Source organism: Gymnogyps californianus, chromosome 11 (assembly GCF_018139145.2).
Source record: "Gymnogyps californianus isolate 813 chromosome 11, ASM1813914v2, whole genome shotgun sequence".
Taxonomy (NCBI): Eukaryota; Metazoa; Chordata; class Aves; order Accipitriformes; family Cathartidae; genus Gymnogyps; species Gymnogyps californianus.
In genome coordinates, this window is record NC_059481.1 from 8,498,936 (window position 1) to 8,520,076 (window position 21,141).

General features: G+C 41.7%; 2 protein-coding genes and 1 long non-coding RNA gene across 5 annotated transcripts in view; 1 reads left to right on the forward strand and 2 right to left on the reverse strand.

Moving 5' to 3' along the window:
* AQP9 (aquaporin 9) overlaps nucleotides 1-4,206 on the reverse strand; it is a 33,191-nt gene extending 28,985 nt beyond the window's left edge. The window contains exon 1 of the mRNA XM_050903500.1: nucleotides 4,183-4,206. Coding sequence (XP_050759457.1) covers nucleotides 4,183-4,206 — 24 coding nt within the window. The remainder of the gene's footprint in view (nucleotides 1-4,182) is intronic.
* A 5,810-nt stretch (nucleotides 4,207-10,016) lies between these two features.
* The window catches only part of ALDH1A2 (aldehyde dehydrogenase 1 family member A2), a 59,019-nt gene continuing 47,894 nt past the window's right edge, over nucleotides 10,017-21,141 (forward strand). For 2 of the 3 annotated variants that reach the window (XM_050902986.1, XM_050902987.1), the window contains exon 1: nucleotides 11,481-11,597. In XM_050902986.1, the coding sequence (XP_050758943.1) occupies nucleotides 11,481-11,597 (117 nt within the window). Of the gene's footprint in view, nucleotides 10,048-11,480; nucleotides 11,598-21,141 lie in introns of those variants that run through there. The other variant, XM_050902988.1, reaches the window with a different exon arrangement.
* Nucleotides 13,172-21,141, reverse strand: part of LOC127020435 (uncharacterized) — a 68,427-nt gene continuing 60,457 nt past the window's right edge. Inside the window, exon 2 of the long non-coding RNA XR_007767082.1 lies at nucleotides 13,172-13,466. This is a non-coding gene — a long non-coding RNA (uncharacterized LOC127020435). The remainder of the gene's footprint in view (nucleotides 13,467-21,141) is intronic.

Genomic DNA, 21,141 nt, shown 5'->3' on the forward strand with positions numbered 1-21,141 from the left:
AATTTTCTGTCTTTACAGGGTGGAGAACTGACACCAATACGTATATTTTACATTTGCTTTCTTCAGATTTTCTTCAATACTTTATAGAAATCATATGATTTAACTCCATTAATAAGAACTGTGATGCTAAGTTAGACCAAAGGTCCTCCTCAGCTCCATAACCAGATTCAAGCAGATGCTGTAAGAAAGTATAGAAGAAGAGAGTACATAGGGGATGATTTCTCCCTTGGTAAATCCTTCCAGCTTTTGACAATTGGCAATTTAAAGTCACTGCTGCACTTTGGAATAATTTTCAAATAAAAAAGGGGGCAGCACAGAAAATTTGAATTAAGTGTCTCCTTTTATTGTATTCAGAAAGAGGTTCTAAAGACATTTCCCAAATATAACAAATATGTACATAGCATTACAAGAAAGACGAGTAAAATGTAAAGATAAACACCATGAAAGCTTTGACCTTAATTACTAACCCATGTGATCCATGCTCTGTGTTACTGCCTTTTAGTCACATGCAATGGACCACTTGATTGAACAACGGAAAGAAGATACACTGTGATCCCTGTTTTCTACTGATCTCCCTCACCTGGGCGCAGCTCCCAGAGTCATAATGGTAAGGATACTGGCAGTGGCACCCATAAATATCAACAGCTGTGTCATCTGAGGGAAGAAAATGCAGACATCCTTCCAAAATGGAAGCCGTATATACGCAAGGAGCATAGAAAAAGCATAAACTCTGTCATACTAAATGTAGAACCACAACAGAGCTGACGAAAAAGATTTTAAGATTTTGCCAAGAATGTGGAAGTAATAATATAAACTTTTTCAAATTCCATCACCAGAGGAGTCCTGCAAGAGATCAAGTAAAGCTATAGAGGATGAAAGTGTAGAAGCAACATTCAAGGTGGCTAACTCCACAGCTAAAAAGCTAAAAGAATTATTTGCCTTGCTAAAGAACCAAACGTTAGGTGGGCTGAGCGTGAGGAACTGTCCAAAAATGAATTGTCAGTAGGAAAGGCTTCAAGAGAAATTGATAAGTTAAACAGTAATTAATTGCTGGAGCTGTGCAGTGTTTCTGCCAAGGGATTCAAATGTTCAGCTACTGAAGTGCTAGTGCCAGTGGGTTGTTTTTTACTGAACCCAATCCTAACACCAGCAAAACAGAACATAGGAAACTGTCCTGGTTTCAGCTGGAATAAAGTTAATTTTCTTCCTAGTAGCTGGTATAGTGCTGTGTTTTGGATTTAGGATGAGAATAATGCTGATAACACACTGATATTTTAGTTGTTGCTAAGCAGTGTTTATACTAAGTCAAGGATTTTTCAGCTTCTCATGGTGCCCTGCCAGCGGAGGCTGGGAGTGCACAAGAAGCTAGGAGGGGACACAGGCAGGACAGCTGACCCAAATGAGCCAAAGGGGTATTCCATACCATATGACGTCGTGCCCAGTATATAAACTGGGGAAGCTGGCCGGGTGACACTGTGGCTCGGGGATTGGCTGGGCACCGGTTAGTGGGTGGTAAGCAATTGTATTGTGCATCACTTGTTTTGTATATTATTTTATTATTACTATTTCCCCTTCCTTTTCTGTCCTATTAAACTGTCTTGATCTCAATCTGTAGGTATTACTTTTTTTTTTTTATTCTCTCCCCCTTCCCACGGTGGGGGGGGTGAGCAGCTGTGTGGTGCTTAGTTGCCAGCTGGGGTTAAACCACAACAGAAACGTACCACTGATCACTGGTTTTTCAAAAGAGTCCTCCAAGGGTGATCATGGGAACTACAAAACTGTCAATGTGACTTCTGTGCCAGGAAAAGTAGATGAACTGTTGTAAAGAATAAAATCAATAGACACACAGATAAAGCTGATACTCTGTAGAAGCATCAAATGGATTCTGTTAAGGGAGATTATGCCTCACAAATCTATTGGCATTCTTTAAAGACATCAAAAAGCACATTGATATTATTGTTCATGCTTGAATGTGTGATCAGTGTAACCTTAGATTGCAAGACTAAGATCCTTGGGACCCTTACCCCAAGGCAGTCTGGACTGAACTATTTCTTCTCTTCACCTGGATTCAAGCAGAGCAGGAATTCACACAGTGTATATAACCTAACCATTTTTATAGTAATCTTCACTGCTATAGAAATAGCAAAGTAGAGAATAATACACATAGCTCCCACAGTTTAAATCCTGTGGGTAACAGTATATACTGTACTGAATTTTTAATAGCACATTATTCAGAGTATCACATAAATTGTTATTACTCATGTAATAAAACCTAAACCAACACAGCTGGAGAGACCAAGGCTATAAATACACCATATATTTTTCTGTATTGTAATAATATGGGCCAAATTATTTTTAAGTCTACATCTGCTGATTTTAGTTGAATTAGACAAAGTCTGAATGTGTACATCTACTATAATTCATGTCCCTGATCAAATGCCTTTGCCTAACTTATATTTACCTTTTCATACAGAAACTGCTGCATGGTCCTTAAAGGACATTCTCTGTCTTATGGATTGATCCTGCTGGGGAGCTCACAGAAAAAAATTCAGGTGAGGAAGATCTGAACACACTGTAATTCAGCATTCTAAGCTTTTTGAGTACATGAAAACCCTATTTTTGAGCTCACAGAAAAAAATTCAGGTGAGGAAGATCTGAACACACTGTAATTCAGCATTCTAAGCTTTTTGAGTACATGAAAACCCTATTTTTTTAGTTCTTGTGTTTTTTGATCATCCCTCTGTCTCTGCTGTAGTCCGTGGTGAAAAAGAGCTCACGGGGGCAAACATCTGCAATGTGCAGCTCAGGTCTAGCTGAGCCCACCTTGGAGGAGGGGCAGGGCACACAAGGTGACCCCTTGAGAATTTCTTTGTTCTTTCTTCTCTGTTTCTGTGATCTCAATGTCCAGATAAAACATTTCAATCCAGATCGTGCATATGAGATCAAAAACACGCCACATATGTGTGTTTCAAGCTTTTTGCCAGTAATCTTTAAGGCCTGATTCAAAGCTTGTTGAAGTCCACTGTTGCTGACACTGATTTCAGGGACACTTAAATTGGACTTTCTCTAAAGCATGACCCAACATTTTTCTTTGTTCTTGATTGGCTGGGAACACCATTAGGCCTCAGTGCATAACTGATGTTACTACACGTATGTATATTACATATAGTTATATAATTGATGATAGTAAATTTTAAAATTTGTTGTACAGACATGTCTCTGTATAACATAGGCCCTGAGAGTTTCCACACTGGTTTAATCTCTGCGATAGCCGCACTGGCATAGCGGGGCACAGATAACATTCCACACGGAAGGTCTCCGTGAAACGACTGTCAGTGCTGGCAAAACGTGAAAGTGTTAGGGAAATGCTGTACAGATGGTTACATGCACCAGTGTTATCTGCTGCACTAAGCTATGCTTCCTTCTGAATGTGTTGGATACAGTTCTAGTATAAGCTTATCTGGTAGGTTACAGTATGGGCAGGTCTGACTTTCTGAATGCATCTGGAAAAAGACTGTTTCAGTACAAGAGGAATTTTGCTTTTAAGGAATAGATCAATTTAGTGCAGACAAATGCTTTGTTGCAGCCAATTCCCTGGTCTTTTTTTCTGCATGTTTTCTCGAACAGTTAATGTACATGAGAAGTAAATGTAGGGGAAGATTATTGACAGCATGTTCTTTTTAAAATAACTACTTCCTTTCCGAATTCTTTAAAAAAAGCCCTAAAAACGGAGATCAAAATTTTAAATTCAGCTTTGCTATTAAAAACAAAAGATGTCTTGGTAAATTTATCTATGCAGCATGAAGAAAACCTCAAAGTATATCCAATGGGCTTTGCAGTGATCTAAGCCCTATGTTTTCTTAACCCGCATGGGATACATTGTCAAAACCTTTCATCTTTGTACAAGGCACAGATTCCCTATAGCAAGACACCCTGAGACTTATGGCTACCTGCAGGATTGTGAAGAGCAGGAGATCTGAGCCTACCTAATTAATAAAAGAGATTTAACATGAAAGCCAAAGATAATGACAGATTTGACTCCACTGACACACAAAGGCCAAGTAGTGTGTTTGGCAAACAAACAGATGTAGCTAAATAGGACAGCAGATTCATGGTTCTGAAACCTAATTACCATCAGGAAAGTGATAGTGTTTCCTGCATCTGACTCGCCAACCCACCTACCTTCAGCTGTCTCTTACTCGACATGGCCCCCCAAGGATGCCATCCAGCCATGTTTTGACTCTCTGTTGGAGACATATTTCTGTAAGAGCTGCTGTTCCTGGTGCTTTGTCCCCAGTCTCCCACAACAAGAGTGTTTGTTTGTATTGCCTCCATGCTCCAAACACTCATCCCTTGTCCTTTAGTAGGTGAGGTGCCAGTCTGCCTGGTTTTTGTTCTTTGAATTCCCTTTCATTCAGAATGATTCACATTTGAATGTTTAAGTCCTCTGTCTTTCCAGAAACATAAGCTTTGCTTCTGGGATTCTTTTTACATATTAAATATTAACAATATAGATGATAAATTTATCTCAGGCTCCTGTATAAAAATACTGGATTACCAGGCCCAGTTCTTTGGAACTCCCCAATCAAGGTTTTTTTTAATAAAAAAAAATTGTTCTGAGGTTCATAGCAGACCCTTTGTAGGGTGTACTTGGGAGCAGACCCAGGCAGCAATCTTTTGTTACTTCTGTGTCGTATCTATATTCATTAAGGTAATGAAACTATTAATTGAATATGTAAGTTCAAGTAATTAAATATAAGACTTATTTCTTTAGTTTAAAGGGTAATAATAAAAAATTTAAACTTGCAAAACTAGATCACACATTTAGTGATGATAAATGTGATCTGGAAAGTGCAATATTCCAATATGAATTAGTTAATTGCATCCATTCATTAGGTGATATACATTAGCAGAAGGTCAATCCATTTGAGGCTTGATGTGTTTTACAAATAATAAATTCAAACAGGTAAATTGAAGAGAAATTAAAAATAGAAAGGTTTTTTATATATTTAAATTCAGACTAGAATCCCTGCAACCAAGAGCACATTGCCTATAACTTCACAGTTAACGGCATGCGTTCTTTACAGCATTGTCCCAAGGCAGTGCCACTCACTGCCAGGTACAGTCTGCAGGAGAAGACGGGTGCTATTTTGCAGAGACTGGGCTAAACCATCCCGTGGCTGTGTGTTGCTGTGCGTCGCTGTGCACAGGGTGGTGACCAGCCGAGGAGCAGCTGTGAGCTGGATGGTCTCAGGAAGTCTTCAGACTAAAGGAGTGGCACCTCAGGCTCACCCCGTGACTGGCAAAACCAGCCTTCTGCACAACAGTCTAGTGAGGGGGACACGTTACATTTCAACTGTCAACTTAAACTATAATACTAATTTTTGAAACTGACCCAATTATAAAGCGAGTCAAACACTGACAGTCTTTCCAAGCATATTCTGCTTTATCACTGTCACTGAATTATTTGTGGCTTGCTTAAATCCTTAAATTCAAGTTTCAGTTTAGGACTGAATTTACCATAGCAGCAATTAACAGTTCTACTGGGTATAAAATGGCCAATATCACAGGTAAGAAAACTGATCCTTTTTATTCATTTTGAGTAAAAATTATGTTAAATCACGTTTTCTTCATTACCCATTCCTGGATTTTCAGTAATAAAAATGGTTGTTCTTGATATCAGCATTTATTTGATTTTTTACGCTAAAGGTAATGTAGAAATAAGGAAAATAACAGTAGATTTTCTTTTGTTTCTTTAGAACTTAAAATACATCCAGACTCATTCTTAAACAATTATTAATAAGATTTATAATATTAAGACAATTAAGTCACTGGGATATTTGAAAAATTTCTGAAATAACATTTTATAGGATCATCACAGTATTGTGGGTGTTGCTTTACAGATAATATTGCTTATGTGTATAACAATATTTTTACCTTATATTTATAAAATATCTTTGTCTGGAGCAAGGACTGATACCATCCTGCACACAATTCAAGGGCCATAATTCTTAAGAGATTTCAAACAGTGAGCCTCTTCCAAATGATCAGGCTTAGAGACATTTAGAGTATTGATTCAATTAACCTAGAGGAAAAAAGTGCTATAATGTGTGATTTATGTTTGCAGATAAATTAAAATACAAGTATCTCCTGAAGAGCATTTGCTGCCATCATGGTCAGTAATGAAAATAGCAGGCAATTAAAATAGGACACCTGAGGCCGAAGCTTTTACTGTGTATATCAGAAAATGAAGTTCAGATTTCGTAAGTGGAAACTGAGCCGAAAAATAATTTAGTGGAAGTTTCTTTTTGGTCCATATTTTTCTTCCAAAAGTGATTTCTAAAGCACATAAGAAATAGGAAGGGACATTTACTGAGGCAGGAGGCAAAGGGTACAGAGGAGTAGGCTCTCTCAATCAATACTGAATTTGTGTGAGGAACCAGGGATATCCTTGCTAAATGGTAGCGGGACAGCTGAGAGAAATAGATATAAAAAAGAACTTATGGGTCAGATTGAAATAATTTTGGGGCAGGTTTTGAAGTTGATCTTAAAACAAATCACTGGAAGTGTCTGACAGAATGATGTGATTCAGTTCCTTCATGTGTGTGACAAAGTGCTTAGAGCCTGGAGCTCACTAAGGAGCATAAGAAATATTCACAGATTTGAAGTAGTAAGAACGAAGAGCTCTGTGTTGTTGGAGTTGCTGTAGCCACTGTCCACTTCAGTGGTGTATCAGTATATGCTTTGGTACAGCTACTCTGCCCAAAAGAGAGGTATTTGAGATACAAATAGTTTCACCCAATCCACTAGTTTTATGACTTCCTTTAGGCAATGGGGACCCAGTAGTACAAAGCAGAAAAATACCGGTACTCCGACTGAGCAACCCAAGAATGCCTTAATTACATCTGTATTGTCTTCAACATCACAGCTCTGTCTTTTGCACCCTCTCTAGCTACCAAAGGTCCTGTTTCCATCAGATGGTGTTTGTATAAGCAACGTCTATTTCCTTGTCTATAAATAATACCAGTTGCTGGGGGTGGGTGGAGAAATTGAGACTTGTAATTGAACAAAGGTATTTCTTCAAATTATACATTCAGATTGATCTAAATATAAAAATAAAACTCTTCGGGAATGATTTTGATCTTGGCTATATACTAGCCTAAATTCTAACACTGAAGTAAGAAACAGAGTCACTTGGTTGTTCTTCATTTTTTTGACAGCGATTTCTTCACAAAGTGTGAAGACAGTAATATCTTTGTCATTACAATCTGAAACAACGTATTTGTTTCCTGATTTGCTGTCTAAGTAGGAGTTTAATTAAAATCCATTCATGTGAGAGAAAATAAGCCAGTCTGACTTAATTGCCAGTTGATTTAGTATTGCCAATTCACAAAAAAAACCCAGAAACTACAGGACTGCAATAAGAATAAGTGGTTTCTCTGCCATACGTAGGTGTTTAGGGACCGCAGAACTTGGGCTGAACCTAGGGTATTGTTTCTGTTCTTTCTTTTCTTGGCAATTGTTGGACTCGCTTTTTTTCTTTCACAAATCTATTAGTTTACTTCTGTATTCATTGTTATTACTGACTTATTGTCCTAATGTCCAAGGCAATAAGGGTAGTAATCCCTTCCACAAAGAAATTGCGTTAAATATTAAATATTCACTTGCATGATTTGAAGCCATAACTCGATTTGCTATCATAAAGCAGCCAGTGTAGTGCTGAACCATTGAAGCAGCTCACCAAGCTGGATCCATCAGTGTGTCCAACATAGTGTTACAGACCTTGCTCCTAATTCTGTTTGGCAAAGCTACAGTTGTACTCGATGAGAAAGAACCCACTTGGGGTCTTGGTGCTAAGGCCTACATCATTGTCTTCCCAGATGGTGGAAGAGCAACTGCAGCTGGTCACTTGCTGTCAGGAAGAGCAACAGCACACATCCGCCATGTTCTTCTGGGGAGCCCTCTGAGGCTGGCTGTAGACCAGAAGCCTGCAGCCTGGTAAGTGCAGTGCCATTCTCCACTTGGGGAATGCCAATGAGGCGTAGGTAGCAGTTAGTCTAAAGGTGGTCAGCTCCGAGTGCTTTCGCAAACTGAATTGCTTTTAGATGTAAGAGGAATGTGGTTTGTACGACAAGTAGTTGATGGAGGTCGCTTAAGCAGCTCCAGATTATGTGAGTTTGAACTGCATCTCTGCATGCACTGGAATCCCTTCTCACCAAAATCTACTGAACTTTATTGACTTGATTTAATAATGAAACTGTTATACAGTTTCCTTATTCCTGAAACTTGTTTAAATGCAGACCCTTTTTAAAGGAGCATATCCCCACTCTGATTTATTTTAAAACAGCTTTTAGAAGGTGTCATCCTTGTGATGAAGTGTTAGGTCTGTGTTGCCAGTGTGCCATTAAAAATTGAATTTCTGACACTTAAAAGTCTCACTCATCCCAAGTGTCACAGTTTGACAGCTCTGCATGTCACATTACAGCACAGTATTATGGATCCATTTCCTCTGTCGGGGGCGGGGGGGGAGCAGAGTGAAAAATGAGAGAAAGCAAAATCTGCAGTCTCCTTCTTCATTATTGAGCTGGAAATTTACAGAAATATGCATGTTAACCCTGAAATTACTTAAATGGCCCTCTGCATCTTGTCCTGCCTGTCTGTGCAGAAGCAACCTTTGTCCCATGCTCCTGTACAAACACTAAGAGAACGCTGGGACAGTCTTTTCAATTGTCCATGAACTTGTAAAACATGGAGCAAGGAATATCTATGGAATCAACAAACGGATATTGTAACAAAATCAAGACATGGCCAGATCCCATTGTTTATTCTTGGCTAGGTCAATAAAAAGGTCACGTGGTATATTTCTTGCTGCTTTGTTTTGCCAGCTTTAGACAGCTGTAGCTTTGGTGTCCTTTCTCTGTTTATCTATTTGCAATGTGATAACTTCAAAACATGACATCTGATCAGTTTCAAAATGTTGGGAGTATTTGCATCAGTAAGCAGAACTTTATTGATTTTGCCTAAAGTAACAAAAATGGTCTGGGCTTCATATGTTTTCTGCCTGGAAGTTTTGACCAAAGAGAGTGTAGGGCTTTGACCATAAATTTCTGATGTCCATCAGCCCAGTTAGGGCGCAAGCTCAAGCCATCTGCTGTTTCATCCAGCAAGCTAGGACAGATGTCCACCGCACATGCGCTTCTTGCTGCACACGTGATGAGTTTGAGACAGTGAGTAGTGGATCTGGCTCTGTTTGGCATGCCCAACCTCTTGCATGATGTGGCCTCCCGCTAACAGGGCCCCCCCCCAAAAAATAATAGCTGGGAAAAGGTAGCTGTTGCTTGAACAAATTATTCTGCCCTTTAGGCCTCTTCCTTTTGCTAAGAACTTTCAAGAAAAGAGAAAGCCACAGCTGGGCTGCAGGACTTGCCCTAGCGGTGAGCACCTGCTCCTCCTGGTTGCTTGCTTTGCTGAGAGGAATTTGGAAACAAAGGTGCACCTGGGTGCCTTCCCTGCACGAGTCCCAAGCCTCCACCCAGGCTGTCCCTGCCTGCAGCAGCTGCAGTGCCCGTGGCCATGCATCGTCAGCGGCGGGAGGGGCTGCAGGGGCAGTGCCCCCAACACTGGAAGATGGGAGACTGATTGTTGTACAGGAAGGAGGAAAGGCAGGACTGCACAGCCCATAGCCGAAGGGAGTAAGTGTGGGACCTTGCAAGGCGAAGCGAGGAACGGTGTACGGCGCTTTTCCATGAAGGGAGAAGGAGAAGCCCTGGACAAGCAAGAACCCCGCTTTGTGGAGATGGCCCCCACAGACCAAGGGGAAGGGCGCTCCCAGCCCTACGGCAGCGCAGGCCTGAGGGAAGCAGGACAAGGAGCGCACCCAGCATTGCCGGCCTGAGAGCGGGGACCTTGGCGCCAGACGGGGGCTGAGCTCGGGAACGCTGCCGCGGGAGGAAGGAGCCACGCTGCCCAGCCCGGAGCCCTGCGCGGTGACGCCGGGGGACGCAGCCGCCGTGTCGTGGGGGAGACGCCGTGGGACGTCGGAATGAGGTGAGGGGCGCGCGGCAGCCACCCTCGGCATGGCGCGGGGCGGGCGCGCGGCGAGGGGAGCGCCGCGGCCCCGCATGGCGCGGGACGCGAGGCGAGGGCGGCGGCCGCGGGCGGCGGGGGCCCCCTGCCGTAGCGGCGGGCGGCGGCGGGCGCGCGGCCGGCAGGGGGCAGCAGGCGGACGGGGATGGCGCCGCCGGTGCGGCAGGTAGGGTCGGCGCGGGGGGTGTTTTCCGCGCATCCGTCACTGTCACCGGGGACGCGCAGCGACTTTGATGTCAGTTGCCGCAAAAATAAAAGCGAGGCGGTCCGGGGAGCAGCGGGCACGCTGCGAGCAAAGCTGGCGGGGACGTGCGCTCCGCAGAGCGCCCGGCGGCTGCGAGAGAACGTGCGTCCGGTGGCGGGAGCGAGGGAGGGCAGCAGCGCAGCCGCCAAGTGCTGCGCGGAGCCCCTGGCCAGGAGAGCGAGCACCGCGGGGAAAGTAGCGGGCGGCGGTAGATGGCCGGGGAGCGGGGACAGACACGCTGCCCCGGAGGCGGAGGCTTTGCCCTGCCGGCCCAGCGGCAGCGCTGCGGGGCGGCCCCGTGCCCTCACTGCGCCTCGGCCTGGGGCCCGCGAGGGGCCGCCTGCCCTGCCATGCCTGGCCACCCCGCCCCGCCGGCTGCGCGGCGGCTTCGCGCCCGAGGGGGAGCCGGCCGCCCGGGGCCGCGCTGTGAGGCAATGCCGCTGGCGGGTCGCCGGCCCCCGTCGCCCCCCCCGCGCCCCCCGTCCCGCCAGTGCTTCCCGAGTGCGGCCCAGCCTCCCCCCGGCGCTGCCCGCGGCCGGGGCTCCCCAGGCAGTGGCGGGCCGGGACTGCCAGGGCTCCCCACGGGATGCCCCGGGCGGCGCGGGGTCGGGGCTGGCCTCTCCCGGACGCGGCGCCTCCCCGTCGGCCCCCGCCCGGCACGGGGGAGACGAGGGGGAACACGACAGTTTTAGTAACCCCCGCTCCCCCGCCGGCGCTGACCGGGTTCCCCAGTCCCGCTCCTCGGGCGAGAGGCAGCGACCCGCGCCCGGGAGCTCCGTCCTCTCACGGCGTGGCAGGGGAATCCCCGGCGCCCGGGACGGGACGCGGGGGCCGGGGGCGGGGGGGGGGGGGGGCCGGCGGAGGCCTGTGGGGCGCCGCGGCTGCGCCGCGCGAGTGAGTGGGGCTGTGCCGCTATCGCCCTAGGTAGGATGGACCTGCCCCCCTGCCTCTGCCCCCATGTCCAATAAGAAGAGACCCGGCTTGACACCTGCCTATATACAGAGGACGAGAGCAACATCTTCAGCGCTGCTCTTTGGAGGGGGGGGGGGGGGGGGGGGGGGGGGGGGGGGGGGGGGGAACCAGCCCAAACCACAATACAACATCAGGTCAGAGCGGGGGGCTTGGTGGTACTATAAAACCCCCCAAGACTATGACTTCCAGTAAAATTGAGATGCCAGGGGAGGTGAAGGCAGATCCTGCAGCTCTGATGGCATCTCTGCATCTGCTGCCTTCTCCCGCTCTCAACCTTGAAATCAAATACACCAAGGTAAGTTGTGTTCATTTGTTCTGGCAGGGAAATTCATGGCTTTCCCTCCAAAGGAGGGCTTTTGCTTAAAATCAGTTTCATTCTGCCCTACCCAACTTGAGTGTAGAGAGAAAAAACTACTAAAAGACTGCCTTGAATCTGTAATAAAGGAAACAGATTTTTAGCCCTGTAATCATCTGAAAAACCACAGGATAACAGAAAAGCAAATTAAATCTGCTGGGACTGGCTTTGCCACTTCTCTTTAAATGTAGTATTTTCTACAGAGCTGTTGGGGTTTATTTTCAGTGCAAAATCAGTTCTCGAATATGTTTCAGTTCCTTTTGATGTACTTCAGAGGAAGTTACTATACATACCTGTATATCTCAATCAGAAAATAAAAATGTTTTCTTTCTTGAATTACCCTGTGTGCCCAAGGGACTCTTTTGCAATTCCTGGAGGACTCTTAATACTACCAGGTTTTTGCAGCACTGGAACAGGTCTCTCTACTAACTTCCGTGATACTTGAATACACCCCTGAACAATATTGCAGGAGGGCATATTTTTTCCTACTAACGTTTAAGACTAATTTTCGTAAAGAGAGGGTTAAGAACAAACCCATTGGGTCAATGTAGAAAAATCTGCTGGTTTTCTATGGTGTATTATGGGACTAAATTGTTTTTGTCAATTAAAATGGACTCTAAGAACAGTCATTTGTTTGTAAATGCAATTTGAATTTTTAAATTCATTTATATATTTTGAATCTTTGCATCTTTAGTATCTTTAGTTAAAGAATGTTTTCATTTCTGTTGGAGAAGTTTCAAATGTATTGTATAAACAGATCACAATGTGTCAGACTTTGTTTCTAATTACCGAGTAACTTAATAGGAAAATAAGCACATCAGCACTGGAAAAAGGTGATAACATTTTTATCTACTGGAAATACAACTTCAGGAACTTTAAAGCTGATAGGAAACTTATTTTGGCCGATGTAGTGTAATTTTTTCCTCCATATCATCACTTTAAAAGTTTTTCATCTTTTCTCTTTTTTTAAGCGGGTGCCAATACTAATTTGTCCTCTAATTTGCTACAGCAATTCCATGTTCTAGAAGAACATTTCAGAGGAAAGTCAACTATTTTAGATTTCATTACATTTTCATGCAAACTGCAATATGCAAATTAAAAGATGCATATGGTTTCTTGCATATAATTTCTTTGAAAATAGTTTAAATAAATAAGGAACGTAGTTATTTGATGTTGTGTGGTGTCACACTTTGGGAGCAATCATACTGTGCAAATAGTATTTGGCATGAATTTTGTTTATTGCTGGGTTCAGTGTAAAATATGCTTCAGGAGTGTTCGGTGGATAATACTTGAGAGTAGTATCACAGTCAGTTTGCATAATAAGTGTACTTGCATTTCTCTGTTCTAAAACTAGAGAATTGGTTCTAAAGATCTTTGAAAAAGATAAGAGTCATCAGCAATCGTATCTTTCTATCTGTGACAGCGTAAGCTGGATAGTAGCCTTTAATAATTCAGAATACATAGTGCCCTCATCTCAGAAATATGTAAGAAGTTACACATTTTATACTAAAGGAACAAGTAAAAGAAAGTTATTTTATTTCAATATTAAGCCAAAAACAACGGCAACATATTTCTTCTAAGCTTGGTTTTGAGGTATCAGGTAACTCCTGGTTGCTTTTGAGAGAAATTTGGTTTAGGACAGGTATCGAATATTTCACTTGGCATATCCTCTGTCTCTGTTTTTCTGTCTCGCTCTTCCCTCCTTTTTCTCTTTCTCTGCAGGAAACACAAGTGATTTATAGATAATTGGAGTCTTCAGCCTGGAGTCTTGTCTTGGGCAGGACTTTTATCCAGGATCCACTTTCCCACCTATTACAAAGAAAAACAATCAAAAATGAAATAATGGATTGTAACTTGATTCTTTCTTTTGGGGGAGTGGTCACTACATGTCTTAAATGACAAACAACTTCCATAAACAATAAATAACATTAGACTAAAGCACTTTGGCAAAAAAAAACCCCAACAACCCCAAACCTTGTAAAATCAGACATCTGTAAGCATTCCTAGCAGCCTCTCTCCTGCTTGTTAGCTGAGAATTTTAAATACACAACCAGGACACAGAATTCTTGAACTCTTTATTACAGCTGTCTCTGAATGTAAAATCTTAACTATTTCGGAGTTAATTCATTATGAAAAATAGAGGTACCTGTGAACATTTAAACTAAGTAATTTTAAAATATGTTTTGCCAATTAAATTCCATTTCTGGAATTCTAAAATTGGGAAATAGACGGTTTTGTTAGGATAGAACATGTTAAAATTCCAGGAATCCCTAAATGAGATTTGTTAAAGATTTGTAATATGTACTGGAAAAAAGTAAATTTATTATTCATTAATCTTTAAAACACTACATTATCCTTGGAATTACTATGAAAGCTCCTTCCAAGAACATAGATAAAACAAATATTACCCATGTAATTTTCATGTATTCGATTATTTAGCAGAATTATTGAAACTTGTGAAATATTCCTCTGGTAGGTTTACTGAAGTGAGCAGAAAACTGTGTGTTAAGTCCTTCCGATCTGTACACCTGATGTAGCACACAGAGGCAATGTAGTTTTTCATTGGTCAGAAAAAATATATTTAGTGATGAAAATTACGTGATGCCATGTTTTTATGTAAGATGTGCAGCAGTGTCTATTGTGACTTCCATGTTGGGAGTCAGCCTATGCTTCTTTAAAAAGCAGCCATTAGAAATATTTTCCCCAGCTTTTTAATACCTTGGCAGGGTCTCTGTGAAAAATAAAGTGTTTTAGATGTGCGTAATAAGAATTGATGAACCGGATGTGAACCAGACATGAAGATGAGTGTTCAAGTGCACAGGGTTAAGTTTTTCTGTGTGGCTGGCAGGTACTAAAACTACTACATGCAAGATTATCTCTCTTTTCACTGTGATGACTCTTTAGTTCTCTACTTCTTAATGTTAACATTTGGGGAGGAATTGCATCTGCAGAACAGGGGATCTTCCAGTATTGCGTGGAATTAGGTTATTCTATAGCCCTGTGGCGCAGCAAGCCCTCCTCAGACTTGTCAGGAGCATGCTGGCAGCGCTATGCTCCATACATAAGGAAGCATGTAGGTAGGAAGGGGACCCAGCCCTCTCCCTGGCAACAAGTCATGCTTCTACAAATGTCAACTTTATGCCAGAAACTCTCCCAGAATGGGCTGCTCCAGAAATATCAGATGTGTGAGATAAGCCATAGCATGATGTCCAGTAAGGGCACATTATTAGCACATTTTGTACAGGAAGCGTACCCCTGAGTTGATGGCTCTGAGAACCTGACAGCTTCTGAGGGTGATCAGAGGGTTCTCAGCTTAGTATTATATTGATGCCTCCCTCTTTCATGCTCTTATGAAACTCCCATTCTCCCTCCTGAGACTTGAGCATCTCCCAAGTATCTGACAGTAGACATGAAATCAGCCCAATGGATTGAGCCCTTTGCCGTGTTTTCCTCCTGCTGTCTCTGTTTGAGGGGCTAAAGGTGTTTCTGCAGGATGTGGCTATCCTTCCTTTGTTATGGCATAATCAAATCTGCTTTACAAAGTATTTTCATAGTGGTTTTAGTAAGTCACGTTGACTTTAAAAGACCGCTTGGTATAAAATGAGGACCCTAGGATTCTGTCCTGTCCTAGGTCTGTCACTACATCATGTAACTGAGTGAACAAATATTCTCAGTTTGCATCATGCTGGGGATACTAATCCAGCTGGATGTTTTAAGTTTTGTTTCTCGCTTGCCAACTGATTTAAGTCTGAGAAAGAGTTGAAGAACTTTAGCTTAAGGAAAAGTTGAAGAATTGTGGTTTTGAGAGTTTTTTGTAAAGAGGTGCTCTAAAGGGGTGAAGTTACAGTGCTGTGGCAGTGAAGAGGTACAGAAATATTTCTGTACTAATAGCCTGTGAATTGGCTGACAACCATTTTTCCCCCCCCCCCCCTGTGTAAAAGGGGTTTGCCTCTACTCTTACACCATAGGCTAAAATCAGGTCAGTTTCTAAACACAGACCAGGTAAGCTACCCAGCACTGCAACAGAAAACTGTATACAGCAAGTATAAGTGTAGGCAAACTGCTTCTGGGTAGACAAGAACTAACAAATACATTTCAAATGCTCATATGATAAGCATTTGGGTTTGAAGTATTTAATTACTAAATTTCTGTATTTTCATTCCCATTGTGCTTTCTTGGCATTGCCCAGAGATGAATGCTGCAGAACACTATTATAAATTTTTTTTCACCCCAATTTCCAGCATGTGTTTTCCAGATAAAATTCTAGACTGACATTAAGATAGGAGGCAGGAAATCTATTTTATTTAGAATAACATGCAGAATCTTTGTCATTTTTTGAACTGAAGACAAGCTTTGGCAAAACTCAGGTAAGTGATGAATACATGCTATTTCCCACCTGTCTTTCCCTGAATGAGCTCACTACTTTAATGCCTTTTGAAGTCAGATTCAGTGACTGATACTTGAAGAAATCAGCTAGCCTTTTGGGTCAGCTCAGTGAGCACTGTCCAGTTACAAAAGATGGGGCACAGAAAATTAGAGATGTTTGCATGAAGAGTAGACAAATAGAACAGCTACTTTTCCCCTTTGTGGAGCACTTCAGCATCTGATGCTGACACTAGGTATGTCTCTCTGTATCATCATGTATGAAGTTTTAGGGTATATACTGTATTTAGATTTACTGTTGTTTAAATTTACAGTTTGAATTCTCTTCTAGTGTGTTCATACTTTGTGGTTAGTATTACAGTCCATCAACCCATACAGCAATTGCAAACTATTTATGCACTTCTTTCCAATTAACAGCCTGAATATAGGATTCTTTCTTTCCTCCCAAACCTTTAAGGTCTTCTGCACAAACCCAATTTACCCAGGTTTTGCATGAGGGATCAAGAAACAATTGTAGTCTTATGCATATCCAGTCCCCTGCCTTTGCTTACTCCAATACAGCTGCTATAACCATGTTAATTCAAGAGCATTAAAAATACAGAAGCTACCAGGCTGAAACTGGCAACAACTAGGTAACTACTGCAGATAACTACTGTATTACTGAGTAGATAACTATTATAGCAGTGACCTCTTACTGTGTTGAATTTTTACGGAAAGACTGAATTTTTAGGGAAAATGCAAACTGGTTTAATGCATCAAGCTGTACAATACTATATTGCTGGCTAGGGGAAAATTTTCTTCTCTTTGTCCAGTCTGTAAGGTCAGATGATACACTGAAAGACAAGAGCTATGCAATTAGTGTTTTTCTCATCTTTGCAAAAATATTTATGATTTCAAGTATTCCAATACAAAAGATGCATATATTTATTTGCACACTAAAACTAGAAGGTCAGTAATAATCACAGCACTTGCCTGAGTTGAAGAGCAGCCAAATTCATACCCCTGCTCTGAAGCAAACATAGCAGAAGCTTGAATATGGATCCCTACTTCTGATGGTGGATAGGTCCCAATTTTGGATGCTGTCCACCTTTGGCTATCCTTGGAAAGAGTCTTACATTCTCCCCTGTTGGATAATTCACTTTTAAGTATTTGTGAGGCCTGAGAGATACCAACTTGATAGCCCAGTGGACAGGACACTCATGGAGGAAAAGTAGGATTCAGTCTTTGCTCCAAGAATACTCATGATGTTGGACAGAGCAAGGATTTGATCCAAGATCTATGGCTGTCCAGGCATTGACCCTAACTATTGGACTATTGAGTTGGGATAATGTGTCTTGAACACACACTTTCATTCTGACAAAAAAAAAAATCCCTCTTTAATTCTCCATTCCATTCTGTCCTTCAGAAACATTTCCCACAGAAGTTCACCAGTCCTGGTACATTTCCATATTACATTTCTGTCTTGATGTATCCGCATTTTCTGATAAATCCCAACAGTCCAAAAATTCTTGATGATCTCTGCTCAGCTTGTCCATCTCCCTGTCCATACAAAATTGTTCCCCACAGACCTTAATGGGCTCTGCCAGTTTGAAGTTATTCGCTTCCATAAAATGCTTTGTTCCTGGGAGCACCACACAATGGAACTGCTGTATCCACTGGTCTTCCCTTCTTTACAATGCACATTAACAGTTGCCTTCAGTAAGCTGTCCATAGACACTGCAAGTCATTGGGAACATATCAGCATCTAAAAGTAACTTGAACCCTTCCTTCCAAAAGGCTTTGTTTTGCATTTACTACCTTTGGCAAATTTAATCTACCCTTCAGTTGCCCAAGTGCCTTTTAACTTCAGCCCTAGTGGTACTCTGATTAGTCTGAATATTTTTATCTGCAAACTATGTACCTTACTATTAATGATCTGCAAAAGCAGGTGAACCAAGATATCGATTGCTAGTCACAGTAATGAAGGGGCGCCTTGCTATTAACCTCTTTTCAGGGAGAATTATCCATTTATTTCCAGTCTTTTTATCTTATCTCTTAACCACTTTTTAATCCATGGCAGGACTTTATCTTTCACCATATGGTTACTAACTTTCCTTAATAGCCTCTTGCTAAGGACTTTATCATCAAAAGCCTTTTTAAAGTCTAAATAAATTATATCCACTGATTCATCTCAGCTCCTCATTTGACTATCTATCTTCCAAGAAATCTCACAGGTTTACAGAGATAAATGACAAAAGATGAGTTCAGTGGTCCATATCATAAATTCTTAGTCAGATCCTGCATAAAGTCACATTTCTTCTTTTACTGTTTTGCAGCTATCTTTCCTAAGACTGAACGTTTTGCTATTTATTTTTTGGAAATTGGTTAATTCTCTCCACTTCTAAAAAACCAGAACTTTTTATCTGTTTGTTTTTTTAAAGAGTAGAACTCACTCTCTGAAACAAGTAACCAAAACATCAACTTTAGTTCAGCTGAAAGAAATGAAAGACAAAAAATGCATTTATACAGAGACAACATTATAAGGCAGCTATGTAAATATAATATAAGCACAGATGTGTAAAGATTTAAAAAAATCTTCAGAAAGTTGCAGTTCTGTGTAGTCCTCTAGTGAGGAATCCTCAGACAAGCACTGGCATCCCTACTTAAGCACAACTAAGTGCATAAATAGCTATGTGAAGACTTACTACTAAGTATTATATGGAGAAAGATGAAGTCTAAAAAATGATTGCCATCTAAGGGCCCAATCATTCATTACTTTTGTGCTTACTCAAATGAATAGAGGAATTCCTGTTCAGACTGCATACACCTAATTGGTTTTTCTCCAAAACACAAGTTCCATATTTCAGAATTTGTTTAAAAACATATTTCTACTGACCAGCATTTTCTGTTACTTTTAACAGCAATCTACCTTTGTGACATGAATGCAACACATCAATTTTAAGTTATGCAGTGTAACCAAGCTTTAGGAGCACTTCATTACTAAAAGTATGATATGTGAAGCCACATCAAAGCGTTGCTGTGATAGCATTGCTGAAATACTCTCCAACTGACAAAAGAAAAAAAGGACTTCATTTTTGTTCACTTGAAGTCAGTTCCTTTCCCAGAGAGCCTAGTGAACTAGATTTTTACCTTATGACTTGAAACATAATACATTCCAGCTTGGTTGGACTGAAGTGGGAAAATACTTCAGAGCAGAGAACTGTCCACATCAAATTCTGTGACCCAAATGAAAATGTTTAAGGTCAGCTCAATCTCAGTTGACCTCAACTGGAGGTTAAAACACAAGGACTGCACTGACCACTAGAATATATAGACCTTAATCCGTGAGGGATTCATAGGTAATGAAGACTTTGAATTGAACTCAGAATCTAAAGGGATGCTGGTGGGACAGCTGTGGAGAGGCCTACAGCAGGTGTTGTGGTTACAGAAAGGATATACTTTGCTAATTTCCATGTGGATTTCCGGTATGCCCCAATTTAAAATAAGTGAGTTACAAAAATCCATTTGGAAAGTCACAAAGACGTAGGAAGTGTTGCACAGAACAGGCTGCAGCCTCTTTGCTGAACTCGGGTGGGAAGAGGATGCCAGGGAGACACTGTCCTCTTACCATGCTCTGGTCTTCTAGCAATGATCACACAAAATCCCTCAGTTTTGACTCAGAAACTATCAGAAAGTGCCCTTCCCTACAGAAATTCCAAACACACGTATTTACACAGGTAAAGGCTTCACTCTAAAGTGAAACTGATTTATTTCCAAAGCAGAGCTATTTACTATTTCAGGTAAATACAGGTATTATTTGACTGTCATATAAAAGCTGATCTTATCCTCTTGTGAATAGGTCAGCATGCCTTAAATTTGGCCTCAAGTGACTAGAGCTGGTCAGAACCTCAGGTCTACATTTAATCTGAAATAGAGCTCTCCAATTGAAAGGTCCTTCCAGGTCTGTGCTGTGGCATTGTTCTCTCATGCTTCAGTGGGAAAAACACCACTAATTCATCATCACCCCCGCCACCACCCTGGTATATCCTTAGTGGCTTCTGTGCAATTCCTGATGCCTCAGCTTTTGCAAACTGGAAGAATTAAGATGTATTAGCATTTGGGATTTCTTTCAGGAACTTTATTTCAAGTCTTTGCAGCACAGTTGGGACTGAAGCACTCTTGTCTTGGACATGGCCTTTAAATGATCTTCGATGTACTGCTGGTGTTAGATTTTTAGTAAAGATGATTCCCCAGAACAAGTATTTTACCTGTCATCTTCTAGTGTTCAAACTAGTGGCTCTGCTTTTCTTCCCTTGGCCCTACAACACATATTAAATTTTGGCCAGAAATATAATCTACTTTGGTATAGCCAAATTAAGATCCCCCCAAATGAGCAGCCACTTCTGGAAATATCTTCAGTCTTCCTTTTATACCTTTCATAGCCAGGTTTTCAGAATCCACTGACTCTCCCACAGCCTATATTTGCTTATTTATTTAACTTAGGCTTCTCTTGGCTGTTTTATTTGTGTTACCTTTTTGGTATTTTTCTTCAGAATATTTAGTAGCAATTTTTAATTTTTATTTTGTGTTTTGCAGCCTTTTAAAGTTAGCACTTTGTTTCTTTTTTTTGGCCTACATTTCCTCTTGTATCTTCCTGCTTAGCCACCCCATTTATTTTCTTGCTTGTGCTTCCCATTTTTAGCCTTGGGAATGCAAATCTTCTTTGACTCTTTCACATTCTTAAGCCTCCATGCTGATTCTATGGATTTTAATTTCCTAACTTCAAGCAGGGAGTTTCTAAGTTACTTCCTCTTTAAAAAAAAATCCGTTTCTTGAAGTTTAGTATCCCAGAGAGTAGGGCTTCTTCATGTGTTTCTCTCCTGCAACGAAGCTGAAATTATTTATGTGGTAACCATGTCTCAGGGGTTCAGATGCAATTTTTAGTCCTTGACAGGACTATGTCAAATGTTGTTTAGATTAGGATACAGACAACTCTATGTTCTCTAGATACTATCTCAGTGCAGCTCTCACTGAACTACTATGTAGTTACTTTTGCACCAGTCTTACTGCCTTCATACTCTTTTGCCACTTCACCACCACTTCAATGTCACTTCAGTTGCTC